The sequence below is a fragment of the Anneissia japonica genome, unplaced genomic scaffold (genome assembly GCF_011630105.1).
Source record: "Anneissia japonica isolate Jap-2015-1 unplaced genomic scaffold, ASM1163010v1 scaffold287806_len661372_cov189, whole genome shotgun sequence".
Taxonomy (NCBI): domain Eukaryota; kingdom Metazoa; phylum Echinodermata; class Crinoidea; order Comatulida; family Comatulidae; genus Anneissia; species Anneissia japonica.
In genome coordinates this window covers 403,240-417,864 of record NW_022743067.1, presented here as the reverse complement: position 1 = coordinate 417,864, position 14,625 = coordinate 403,240, and the positions used below count along the sequence as shown (strand labels likewise).

General features: G+C 36.0%; 1 protein-coding gene across 1 annotated transcript; it reads left to right on the top strand.

Moving 5' to 3' along the window:
- Nucleotides 1-77: 77 nt before the first annotated feature.
- LOC117119336 (coiled-coil domain-containing protein 66-like) lies at nt 78-12,578 on the top strand (the record flags this gene model as incomplete). Its single annotated transcript, XM_033264123.1, is given in 17 exon segments — nt 78-139; nt 247-269; nt 658-1,000; nt 1,127-1,501; nt 1,822-1,976; nt 2,359-2,487; nt 3,070-3,133; nt 3,971-4,229; nt 5,488-5,572; nt 5,814-5,975; nt 6,654-6,798; nt 7,384-7,442; nt 7,542-7,686; nt 8,681-8,833; nt 9,447-10,207; nt 10,919-11,002; nt 12,443-12,578. Coding segments are annotated over 17 exon segments (3,067 nt in total), but the record flags the coding sequence as incomplete, so codon positions are not given.
- Between the last annotated feature and the right edge of the window lie 2,047 nt (nt 12,579-14,625).

The window sequence follows — 14,625 nt, the reverse complement described above, 5'->3', positions numbered from 1 at the left end:
ATCAATGTATGTTCTTGAAGTTATATAGTAGGCGAAAAGTATATACCACTATATATATATTACTTTTGTCTTTTCAGTGAAGCAGCAAGAATTGCTGCTAAATCTAAGTCTGGTCAAATTGGTATTTACTTATTTAAAGGTAAGTTTACACTAATGTACGTTGTTTTGTTATGGTAATTTCGAATTCAAGTTAAAAAGCATATATATCTGAAAATATGTAATAATATGTTTTTGTTTGATTTTCAGAGCCTGAAAAGAGGAAGAAGAAGGTAGGGATATAATGGTCATTTATTTCAATTCTTTCATTTGAAAACATATTCAATAACAATATTTCTTTCAGTTTTCCTTTAGGGTAACATAAATAGATATTTTATTTTTTTTATTTTTTATTTTTTTATTACTTATTGCAAATCCAACAGTGTAAACACAAATTACAGAATGAAAATATAAAGTATTGAAACTTACACAATCAGTTAAAAGCCTAAAATTGTTATAAATGCATAATAAAATGATTTAACCAACTCATATTACACTTAGAAAAACTACAATGAAAGATATCTTCATTCAGAATGCTATGATATGGGAGATATTTTCATAACAATTTGAAAGTAATGTATAAATAGAAACATTAATCACAGTTTCTCTGTATGTTTTCAGTTTAGCTATAAGTCACGAACGCAAGGATATTCCGTAAGGAAAGTTGCCACCAACGAGAATCCACCGGGGACAGTTTCACGACCTCAAACAGAGCTAAGCCAGAAGGGTTCCACAGCGCTGAAAAAGAAGGATGCGCCAAAGAAACCGGTTTTAAAGAATAACAATGCAGCAAAAACAAAACACACCAAATCTGAACAGGATGTGAATTTCGTAGCGAAGAATATACAAGCTCAGAAGAAGAAGAAGAAACAGGTGTCATCAGCAAACACTGTAACTCTGACACAAGACCAGCTCAACAAGATATTACAAACACTTGGTGGCGAGAATGCCTCTCTAAAGTTTGGTATGTGTAACATTTTTTTAAGATTTAAATATATTTCTAAAAAACAATCTAGACTACTGCAGGTTTCTTCAAGTATTTGATTATGTAATTGTTTTTATATAATTCTACATCCATTATTTCTTGTAGAAAATGGTGATATTAGAATTGAGGATAAGACAGATGAAAGAAATAATCAAGACCACAAAGAAGACAACATACCAAAAGGGAAATCTGACAGAGAAAATGAAGAAATAAATACAAATGTACAACCAATACAAAGCAAAGAAACTGTATCTAATGCAACAGAAAACAATGGACCTAATCAAAATAACGTAGATTCTTCAAATCAACATGATATTGAAGAGCAAAAAGATGTAAATAGAACTCAGGTGATAAATGATAATGAGAGCACCACCAGCCCAAGAACCAATCTTGGTGATATTGCAAACTGCATTGGTACGACCGGTTTCAACGATAAAGATGATGCTGAGAGAAGAAGACGCCAATGGAGGGAGGAATTAGGTAAGTTTACCCCTCACTAATTACCTAGGTATTGTCTGACCCCACTAAATATTTACCAGCTTACAATAAAAAAAAATTTTTAATGCATATATATGTTACTCATGTTTTTGTTGATAAATGCTCAGCCTCAATTCAACAATTAAACATTACAATAGTGTAAAAATATAATAAATTTAATTCAATTTTTTATTATTATTAAACTGTATAACATGTGTAGTAATTTTATTGATTTTTAATAAATTTCATATATAATTTTTTAAGTCAATAAAATGTTTTTAATTTCAATTTCGATTATTGTAAGTTCAACTATTTTTCGACAGATAAACAGGTTGCAGAAAAACAGAAAGAGAAAGAGAGGATGAAGAAAGTTCGCCTAAGTGGGGATAGTGCTGAGCAGTGGAGCCCATGGGGTAATCTAGGTGATAGTGGGGGTAGGAGTCAAAGAAAGGTTGATGTTGCTAAACAAGTTGTACAGGTTTGTTTCCATATTGAAAAAAAAAAATGTTTTGAAGTGTAAAATTAGTTGTATCTTTTTGATGGTACTCACATATATCAGTGACACGTGAACGTAACTCAATCTTGTAATATACATTCCAAATGAACATTTTCAAGGAGTTAGTTGTATCTTGTTCTAATACAAAAGGAAAATTTGCACTCAAAATAAGCATATAGTAATACCATTAATTTTGAAAATTTACAGATATTCTTTGTTTGGTTTTACTTGTTTGCAAACTACCTACCTATCCTCTTGTTTACAAACACACATAATAAATTTTACAATATAAATACATCTAAAACATGTCCCATACTTTAATATTGCGAAGTCTTCTAACATGTATACTTTATTTGTGTTTCAGAGTGTCATTTATGAAGAGCCAAAAAACCAAGTGCTTAACTCCAAGCCAGAACCCCCCTCATCTAGAGTGGATTATTCCTACAGACAAGCCAACACACCTGCCGCTATGAGAAGTTCATTTTCATTTGGGGTATGTTGGATGTGAATAAATGTTTAAAAGATTATCATTATTGCTGCTAACACCACTTTCAATATCATTATTATTATTATTATAAATCATCTTCAATCATCATCATGTATTTCTTCTGTCATCAACTACTGTCTTCAAATATTATTATCATCATCTTTATCTTAGCATCTTTACCTGCATTATTTATCGTTATTATCATCTTCATTATTATTGTTGTCATATACATCATCTTGGTTATCATAACCATCACAGTCATTATCATCACAGTTATCATCATCACTGCCATATCAACTAATACTAATGAGATGGATAGAAAAAAAATTAGCTGTTTTTTTAACATGCATTACATTCAACTCTGGCACATAACATCTATTTTTTAGAGATTTAATTCTTTTACCAATAAATAATATATATGTTGTAATAATTTTTTTTTGCTCAACCAGGAACAAACTTTGGTGAAACTTACCAATATTGTTATGAAACTAAATTAATTTATTTCAATAAATAATGATTCTTTACTCTGCTACTACATGATCGTCAGAATTTTTATTGATATAAACTGGCTTTTCCTGTTGATTGTAGAATTATTCAGATGAAAGTAAATCAATAAAGCAGAAAGAAAAAGAAGCATGGCTTCAAGAGTTGGGTAAGTTGATTCTTTTCACTGAGTATCACACCCATAATTGGTGAGTCGAATGGCCGAGCGGTTAGCAGGGGCACCGCAAGCTATAGCCATAATATCAGCGCTGGTTCGAACGGCACGCTCGCCTATGGTTCTGGTGGTAGAACATGTCTTCTCGGATAAGGACTATAAACCGTAGGCCCAGTGTATACAATGGCTCGTGTGCACTATAAAGAACCATGTACATCCTTCGAGACGAGTAGGGGGATACCCCAGTGTACTGGAACAGACAGCCCCTGTGGTGGACGACGAGAGTTGCTGGTACCGGGTTACCGGGTAGCACAGACACGAAGAGACCCTTAGGGCCAAAGAAAGTCATTGATCGAGTTCCTAATCCACATATCAAGCTCCCTGAGCATCTTACATTAGATGGATATGTGCGCTATATAAAACTACACTATTATTAAAGTTGACCTCTCTACCATGGTTCATCTGAGATCTTCCTACATTTTAATATTAATATTTTTTATATGATATACAATAATTTTTATTGACAATTTGAAACTTTATGTAGAATTTGTCTGACACGCTCTCATATAATATCATTTTATAGTGATGATTAAGAATAAAATTTAATAACAATTTCTTTCAAATGTTCATATTCATTTTTCTTGTAATTTGCGATTTTTTTTTTTTGCTATCTTCTGATTGGTTTATTAAATTTTAGGTTAAAAATATAAGTGTTGATGAGCTGACTGTCAGTGCTATAATGGTTAAGTCCACTTTGGTTGGCCTTGGCCTTAGATGGTAGGCACTGTAGATACTGATTTAGATAAAGCCTGTGATGTATTCTTTTGATAGAAAAACAAAGGCAAGATGCTAAGGAACGTCAAGCAAAGGAGAAGCAACAACGGCGTGGTGAAGTTGGTATAGCAGAAAATGATTATTGGGCAAGGCAGGTACCTATTGTCAAACGTAGTGTGTCACCCCAGAGTATGGAAACAAAAGATGACATTGCAACGGAAGAGAAGAGGAAAGAAATCGTCAGATCCGAGACAGTCCAGAGCGATCCACTAAGTGGGACAACTGCATCACAGGAGACTATAATAACTCCAAGAGGGTATGTAATCACTTCTCTAGTAATAAAGAAAAATATAAAAATTAATATTAACATTCAAATGTGCAGTCTCAAATGTTAAGATCAGATCCACATCCATCCCTCTATACTTGTTGAAAATTTAAACATCATTCGCTCTTATCAAAAAATTGTTATATACAATAGTCATGATGTGCCTGTATATGGTCACATGCTGTGATGTCATCATGACCATATTTAGGCATGTCACATGTTTTTGTCATATATAATTTGATAGTCTGGCAGTGCTCAAGTCATGCACCTGATGATCTATAGATCATTTTATCGGGTTTATTTTGAAACAGCGCCACCAATGTCCTGCAACTTAGTTTGTGACTTCCAACGGCCTATAGTAGCTAGCTAGTTTCAAAATGAGCGCTGCGTGCACACTGGTAACTACGTAGCACGAAGTGCATAGGCCTAGGGAAGTGGTTTATATAATGTGTTACTGTAATAATAGTAACTATAACTTGAGCAGTCACTCGATAGGGTGCATCCCTCCGCCCTATGCCTGTATACTGAACAATACGCAGGCTGTGTATGATGGGGCATTCCTTTATTTTCCACCCTGTGCCTAAATACCGAACAATACAATATTTTCTTTTATGCTCGAGGGTAAAAAATCAAATTTCTTTGAACTTGTGCTTTAAACTTTTCTTCACAAAATTTAATCATCTCAGATTATTACTGTATGTACCATTCCACTAAGATTTACAATAATTCATTCCTTAATGTTTGCGTAATCTTGTTAACAGACAGTGGTGAATATATAACCTCCTTTGCAGATTGCATAATATTATTTGATATTATAGGAGCATGTTGCGTAGCGTGTAAGGTGTTGGACTTCTGATCAGGAGTTCGAGACCGATGCTCATCAAATTGCTTGTGTCCTTGGGCAAGGCACTTTTTCTTACGTTTGCCTCTCTCCACCCAGGAGTATAAATAGGTACCTGCTAGGATGGTATGGCATTGAATGTATGGGTTGTACGCGTACAAGCAGCAATGACCAGGGATACTCCCCAGGGAGCAGAGAAAGTATATATTTATAAGCCCCTTTAGCAAACAAAAGTCAAAGCTCTTGCAATGTTATTGCCCTGTATTCAGTTCAGTTACTTCACCTAATGCAAAGCGTTACAAGATCATGTGTATGATTTTACTTTTAAAATTTTGTATGAGTTGGAACTTTTCTTGTGTATCTCCCACCCCAGATCTTCAATTTTTCTTTTTTTTTCTATTTTTTAAGTCATCAACGTAGTCAGTGGGGATTAACAGATCCTGCTGAGGTTGAAAGACGGGAGAAGGCTCGAAACAAACACTTGGAACATATGGTAAGCCTACAAAACTTCTTAATATTTGAATTTCGTTATGGCTAATGTGTATAGCAGAAATAACAACAACAGAAATAAACTATTCATTCACAATCTACGTATTTATTATATGCACATAAATAAAAATTATATTTTAATTGTTATTATTATTATAATTATTATTGTCATTGTTATTGTTTTTATTAAATTTATCATTATAATTAATATAATCAATTTTATTCCGTTTTGTTATGCTGTACAGGAAGCAGTTAAAGCCCAGGTAGAAGAGAAACAAAAGCTGAAACGGGAAGCAATGGAGAGAAAGAGAAGAGAGGATAAAGAAGAAGAGGAAAAGCTGGCAAGGGAACGAGAAAATCTGCAGAAGCAATTTGAAATGGAAGCTCAGAAACAAAAACAAAAAGAAGTGAGTTGTTTATATCATGCAATAAATAGAGATTTAAAGTGAGGCTCTGGTTGAAAAAAAAATATGTTGTTAACAACTGATTATTCTAAGACACCAGACATACTGTATGTACAAGGAAAAACTCAGGACAAATGTTTGACAAAAAACACAGGAACGGTTAATGAGATACAGATTTTAAATATTTAAAAAACTGGGGGCGAGAACAACTATGTAGCAATTGCTCTAATGACAGTGTAGCAATTTTTTGGAAACCTGGCTTAACTTACACACTGCATCGTACGACTGTTGGCCAATGAATTCATCTCCCCTCATGGCTGTGAGTGCATGGCTGGTACTGGTATGGGCATTTATAATGAGCCTCTTCCTTGAGGTTATAAAACACAGTTCTTTTCCCTGGTCATTTGGTCCACATACAAGTGTTGCTGCTGGTAATCATTGCAGGAGCAGGCAACCCCACCATGTACCTATTTATTCTCTTGGATGGAGAGAAGCAATGCAGATAAAGTGCCTTGCTTAAGGACACAAGCGAAATGACCTCATGGTTAGGAAACCAAATCGTTCCCGCTGCGCCAATCTGCCTTGACGACAAAATGGAGTCTGCTGATTTGTAACTAAAAAAAATAATAATAAATTTATTGATCTTATCTAAGTGTTTTCTTTTTTGTTCACACTACACAGTTAGATGCATTAGCCAAGCACCAGGCATTGGTGGAGAGCATGCAGCGTGCGTATGAAGAGTCCATGAGGTTGAAGCAAGAGAAGAGGAAGAGGCACCTGAATATAAATAATTCAGATGCACCAACAAGCATGCCACACAGAGAAGGTATGTAGCATCAAGTATTTCCCTTTCATTCAGAAGGCCTCTCAATTAATTTTTCATCTCACTTGAAATCACTTTTTGTGATTTTAATTCTCCTTTCACATTGCAGTTAGTATTTACAGTTTGTTCATTTATGAATTTGGCTTGCCATGCCAAATCCAGTATCAGTGACCACAACAAGAACATTGACTTACTCATATTCTCCATATTATAAGCTTTAAAATGATGGGTCGTTTACTGGAATCGACTTGCTATTGTTATGAGTAAATATATTATGACTCTCTCTGTACTAAGAGTGTACAATACTGCTACATTCTGATGCTAATTACCCAGTTTAACATTTAGCGACAGCAGTGGTGGCGCCAGCAGAGGGGCAGCAGGGGCTTAAGCCCCCCCACACCGGACAGGTCAAGCCCCCCACCCCCATTGGACAGAGCTCGTCAGGCGGTCGGACTAGAAAATTTAAAAAAATAGGCCCACGCCAAGCCAACACATGTCTGTTACAATCATCAGAGAGTGTCATTTCTAGTCATCCAGAGGTTCCTATTCTTAAAAAGTCTCATGGTTCCTATTCTTCTCATTTGGTAGGGGGAACACCCTCTCAAACCCTTCCCCCAGCTTGGGCCTACCAGCTCAAGTCCCCACCTGTCGGACAGCTCAGCCTCCCCCAGAAAATATATCCCAGAAAATAATAATAAATTTATTGATCTTATCTAAGTGTTTTCTTTTTTGTTCACACTACACAGTTAGATGCATTAGCCAAGCACCAGGCATTGGTGGAGAGCATGCAGCGTGCGTATGAAGAGTCCATGAGGTTGAAGCAAGAGAAGAGGAAGAGGCACCTGAATATAAATAATTCAGATGCACCAACAAGCATGCCACACAGAGAAGGTATGTAGCATCAAGTATTTCCCTTTCATTCAGAAGGCCTCTCAATTAATTTTTCATCTCACTTGAAATCACTTTTTGTGATTTTAATTCTCCTTTCACATTGCAGTTAGTATTTACAGTTTGTTCATTTATGAATTTGGCTTGCCATGCCAAATCCAGTATCAGTGACCACAACAAGAACATTGACTTACTCATATTCTCCATATTATAAGCTTTAAAATGATGGGTCGTTTACTGGAATCGACTTGCTATTGTTATGAGTAAATATATTATGACTCTCTCTGTACTAAGAGTGTACAATACTGCTACATTCTGATGCTAATTACCCAGTTTAACATTTAGCGACAGCAGTGGCGGCGCCAGCGGAGGGGCAACAGGGGCTTAAGCCCCCCCACCAGACAGGTCAAGCCCCCCCACCCCCATTGGACAGAGCTCGTCAGGCGGTCGGACTAAAAAATATAAAAAAATAGGCCCACGCCAAGCCAACACATGCCTGTCACAATCATCAGAGAGTGTCATTTCTGGTCATCCAGAGGTTCCTATTCTTAAAAAGTCTCATGGTTCCTTATCTTCTCATTTGGGAGGGGGAACACCCTCTCAAACCCTTCCCCCAGCTTGGGCCTACCAGCTCAAGTCCCCATCTGTCGGACAGCTCAGCCTCCCCCAGAAAATATATCCTAGAGCCACCACTGAATGCTGGTTTTGTGATGGGAAGCCTCAAATAGCACATGTATTTGTTACTAAAAGAACAAATTCATGATATGAGTGAGGTTGTATGTAAGATGGCGATGTTCAAGGTTCATTCAAGCTAAGTATACAGATTTTTACCACAGCTCACTCAAACAATCAAAAAATAAGTATTTGTATACCGCCAATATTCACGGCAGAATGCAATGTTCAGTGGCGCTATGCCATTGATATTACTCAAAGCTGAAGAGAACACTTACTTGCACTCACTTTATAATGGTTTTATATTGTGTATCTTTTCTTCCAGATGAGCCAGTAGTCCCAACCCCAAGAATAGGTGGTAGCCATGGACCGGTACAACGTACACCTCCTCCGCCACCAGTTGCAACAGAAGTTGCTACTATTCCCCAAGAAACGGGAGTTCGTCATTCAGTAGTCATTGAACAAGGTGTTCAAACAGGTAATCAATCATTTCTTTATAATATTAAAACCAATGGTTGTACCAGAGATTCCCTAATGAGGAATCCAAGGTATCTAACAGAAGATCCAACTAAGTCCCATTCGTAGTTGGGGCTGAAGTGAGAAAATTTTAAGATTAGGCCCCTGTAGATGCTTTTTCCAAAACTGTGTACCCAACAAATGTATTTGCTTCTTTCCTGACAGGGGGTCTGGGTTTTCTTACCCCTTCCCATGTTGATAACGCCACTGATTTAAACCTGGACGAAGCACGGACATGTACAGTATGAACACATTGCCCCTTATCCCGTCTAATTTTCATGTGAGGGTTATTCAAGGAGACAAGCGATCAGACTTCCGTAACCGATGTTGTAGTAAGATATGGATAAACCTTTTGTTGATGACATTTCAACAATCCTAGGTGTTTAGGGCCTTTATAGGCCTATCATTAGAGTAATACATACATATAATCTTAACCAAATAACATTAACTGATATCATAGTACTTTTGAATGAGTAGCCATATTTGTTTATATTACATACTGTAGTAATGATTGTGTATTTTCAGATGGCTAATATTTTCTTTTTTTTTTCTACAATTTATGTTTTACTACATAGACTTTGCAACAGGCCAAGATGATGTATCACCAAGATTGGCAGACAGGGACAAGAGTGCTGGTATTGAGTACAAACAACACAGAATAATTGACAACAGTAAAAATTCAGTCATGCCTAAAAATGACTCAAATACCCGGAAAATGGAAGACCGAAAATCACCTGTTGAAGATCAAAACAAAGAAATAGAAATAAAAGTGAGAAAGAAGAAAACTGTTAAGATATCCGAACGACCAAAATGGGGTGTCAAATCGGAACCGAAGAAGAAAGTTAAAGCATCAGATAAAGATTTGACAGTTAGTAAGAAAGTGCGAGAAGAGCGCCGGAAAAAACGCATGCAGGAGTTGCTTTCCGATCAGGAAAGAAACATGCCGGCCCCCAGGACGGGAAGGGAGAGTAGGAAAGCGAGAAATCAAGAAGATTCGCCTGCGTTTAAAGTTCTTAACTGTGCAGATGGCGAGATTGATGAAATATTGAAATATGAAAAGCGGAATGAGAAACGCCACACTTCAAAGAACAACAGGGAAGAACTTCACGCTCAAGAGGAGAGAGTTGTCAGAAGTAGGCCAGAGGAGTTAGTGGATTCTTCTCAAACACCACCATTACAAACTGGAGATTTTGTGCCATTCTTAAGAACAGATGAAAGACTTGATGTAGATAGTCTACCAGTAACTCCTGCCGAATATAGAGATGCACAAAATTTGGACAATGATAATGTTAACCCAGAGCCTCCAAGGAGATATCAGCATCAGCAGAATTATAAGGTACATTTCTTATTTTTGAGTCCATTGATATAATAATAATTTCCTTTAGCAGGGGTCCCAAGTTAGATGAAATCACTTTCAGGAAGTCTAGTTAAATGAGCTTTCTTAACATATTTAATTTCATTTCGCTGCGCATGGTTATAGCCATCAGCACTGACTTCTGTGAGGCAATTGCAGTATCTAGGTGTATCTAGGGGGGTGTGCAGGAGTGAACATTCCCCAAAAAAATAATTGTGCCCGCCACATGCATCCACATTCAAAGCCAAGAAAAGATCACGCTGAAGTAGTTAAAAATCACCTCAAATCACCTTATTTTGCGAGCTAGCTCCCCCTCACCTAATCATCAAGGCTCCAACTTTATCTTTGCACCTCCCACTTCCCCCCCCCCTACAATCAGCCCTCCCATTTCAAGAATTCTAGACAATTGATAGCAAAGTAGTTAAAACATACAAATATTATGAATTTGCTGTAGATGGGTTATTTTCCGGGAGATTCTTGCTTGTTTGCGAGAGTGCAAGAAGTGGTTCCGATTTCCGGGAGAATCCTGCGACTTGCAGTATACTTGGGACACCTGCTTATGTCCATCAGAAGCTGTTTTTATGTACAATTTTTTGAAAATCTAGCTAGATCAAACTAGATCTAGCTTGAGTCTATACAATACATTTGTTTTTACATGTCACATTATTTATTACAAATTTTTTTTTGTTGCAGGATCCTCTATTTAGTCCTGATATTCGCAAAGATGGTGAAAATAGACAGAAGATGATCCTGAAGCAGTTGTCAAACCTTCGACAGGTAAGTAAACAATAATGACAACTGACACAGGTAATGATAGACAATGATGATGTTGATGATGATAATAATAACTAGCTTCAGGTGGAGAATTATTAGTAGAAATTCCATCCCTATAATAGGGTCATAGTGTTAACACATTGACTGCCAGACCTTTTTTTAAGGTTTCTTCCCTTGTGCCAAAACAACTTTACATGTACAATCATACTTTTTTGAAATTTTATCTAGTCATATATCATCAAAATGATGTGTCTAATAAATTGGCAGGAACATATTAGTGGACGAGTAAACTCGTCGCGGCACTGTGACAGCATTTTTTTGTTGACTATGCCAAGTGCGAGTTATCTCGTCCGTCATGGACAAACCTGTAACTAATGTACGCAGAGCACGTAAAAATCTTAAAATTAACGTACTCCGCAACGAAAGATGAATAAATTATGATGTCATCCATTAACGTTAAGGTTAACATCATGCCATGAAAACTACCTGTTCTCGCTCCCCATACAGGGAATTTATTCAGACTCCAGGCATCCGGCCCCTTGTAAAACAAATATATTACAAAGTTAAATGAGCGTGTTGTGACAATATCTGAAAACAATTTTGTTAATACACACGTTTCCTTTTCTTTTCTCTTAAATGCACGGTAAATAAATAAACATACTTTTCTAATAATATTACTCTTTTCCAAGGACATAATTTGCTAAAAATTTTTACTAGTTGGAAAGTTTTGGAAAAGTTAATATAATATGATGGGAGATACGTTTTTCTTAAATCAGTATATAACTTGCAGAACAAAGGAAAAAGAATCTCATCTTCGATGCTACCATCATGACAAATACAAAGTCTATTTTTATAATCAACATTGTTTTTACGTCCCTTTTCAATTACAAGACTGTGATATTTGATATACGAAAAGAAGTCATTAACAATTTAAAATACGGTTTTATATTCATGGAGAGGTAAGATTTAATTCCAAAAATATGTGATTGTTTTAATTTACTTATTTACTGTCATGGCATCTTTTGTTAAAATTATAAATGAAAGCTGTTTCATCACCCACCCCTTGTATTGGTTCATCCAGACTTCCAAATTAAAGACCTAATATACAGTAACTGGCCCAGCAATCACTGTCATTATCGATAAATCTTAACTGGTTAGAAGTTAATGATTTTATTGAATCTTAGATATTTAATGTTCTCCAGATTTTCAAATGTGCTTTTCCTTTCCTTGTTGATATTTTTTTTTAACTTCTGTTACTGCATGAAGTTCAAATCTTCACTGTATATGCAACAGTGGATGCAAGAACAGGAAATCCTAGTCATGATATGCTGTTTCTGCACACGGAACAATGAACACTTAATTATTTTTTTTATTCAACAAGCTCATTGTCTTATAATGTTGCAATTCTTATCTTACAATAAATTTGTTTGGTTTGTGTTTCAGGGCTTAATGATGAAACAGAGAGAAATGGAGCTTGGACTATCAGTAACACCTTTATCAACTTAGCAGTACTTAATTTTTTATGGGTGTATTAGGTAGAGGATTGGAGTACTTTGTGTGTAAAGCTATTGTATATAGTATATACAAATGTAATTAAACAGGGCTGCATTTTTGGATATATTTTGCATCTCTAGTGGAAATTTCATCATATTGTTTAAGATCAGAGGTTGGGCGCAGGGCCCCCTGACGGGGAGAGCTGGCCGCATGTCGGGGAGAAAAACACAATTCATTGACAAGTAAAAAAAACATATAATGTATAAATGCTGTCTCTTATACACATCTAGATGTGTATAAGAGACAGATGTATATGTATATGTAAATATACTAGTAAACTGTAAAAACGATGAAATAAGTTTTTATATGTATGTATTACCAAAACAGAATTTCCGTTTTTTGGACAATAATAATCTTGAATCTTGAAACCCCTAAATTTTCAGTAATTTACTGGACTACTGTACTTCTGACACATTTCCAGTGACACCAGGCCACGCCCACCTACGTTCTCGTCAGCGACATTGGACCCTCCGTCCAGCAAATCCTAGCACCATTCTTGCTTGAGATGTACTGTACATCCATATTTACAGTGAAGCTCTGTCCATACTACAGTAATAAGTTTTATGTAACAAATACCTGAGATTTGCCCATATATGGGTGTGTAGGGTACCTACAGTAATCATGCTTGATATTTTGGACAAGGCTGAAATAGGATTTCTTTACAATGAATATATTTATTAGCTTAATACATGTATATATTATATGTTGACTAATGTATAATAGTGATGCTATTGTAATAAAGCATGTTTTGCAGTGTCAGCTGCCTGGATAAAGTATTAAGGCTTTAATTTGTGGTTCTCTATTATTATATTATATGCACATCAAACCAAAGGCACTTATTCAAACGACTTTTATACGTCCTCACAAAGTAGGGTCAGAAAAACTAGGGCATACTCTATTTAATCCAATCTAAAAATGTAGACTTATTGAAAAAGGATCATCATAACAATATCAGTTATGCTTATTTACTGTATGTATCCAAATAGACTCCCATAGTTACCAACCTGAAATATTTGAAATGTCTGATTTAAAACGTGGGTCGGGCGCCGTCAGAGCCCTCGCCAGGGTCGGAGTCCGGTGAGAATTCTGGGGGCGAATCTCCCAGGGGTTCTGATGATCTGTGCATTTTTAAGCTGTTTTTAGAGAGAGAGAGTTAACAATACCGGGTACATAAACAAAAATATTTTTAATAAATCACGTACAATTCAAGTTTCAATACTGTATATGTTTAATTTGAGCACCTAAACTATGTACACAAACATTTATACTCAAACAAACAAAAAATGAATAGACTACGACGGTGAACCTTTCCTAGCATTCGACACTATTTCTACCCCTCCTGTTATGCTTCACACCCCTGATTCTTAATTTATTGGTTTCAAGGGCCAACATTTATTTTAAGTTGGGCTCATGGGCCAAAGATAATGTCTGAGTACCGGTAATTAAGCATTGTTTTTGTTAATTTCAAACTTTACTCTTTTTTTTTGTGCTACACAACAATATATGGTAACAAATTCCGTAACTTGAAGCAAAGAATACATAATTATCAATATTCCGTTCACACCCTAGTTGGTTAAAACAATAAGAAATTGCAATCGGTGTATAATGAACATTAGTAACATAAACATTAAAAATATATATGATACGCATGCTTTATAAAACATCAATTAACCTAATGTTCTGCTAGATAAACAAATTAAATAACATTTAAATGAAATATATTTAATGATATAGGCATGTATGCTACCATCAACCGTAACAGATAATTTGAAATAAAAGTAGGCGTGTCGTAGAAGAGAATCTCTAAAAGGCGCTGACCTCAAAAGTACTGTAGAAGTACAGAAATAATATTTGTTTTGTTGATGCAGAGAAATATGGGTATATAGAACGACTAGAAAATAGGTGTTGTGTCGCTCGTGCAGCAAGGCTGAGCCTTGCGAGATTTGTGCGCGCTGGCCCCCGACTAAGTTTGCGGCGGCTCTGGATTGGGCAGCTCAGGTTTCCGCACCTCCAGGTCGGTGAGATATTCTATATGCGTCAGTTATGGCTATATAACTTTTGCATACACATCT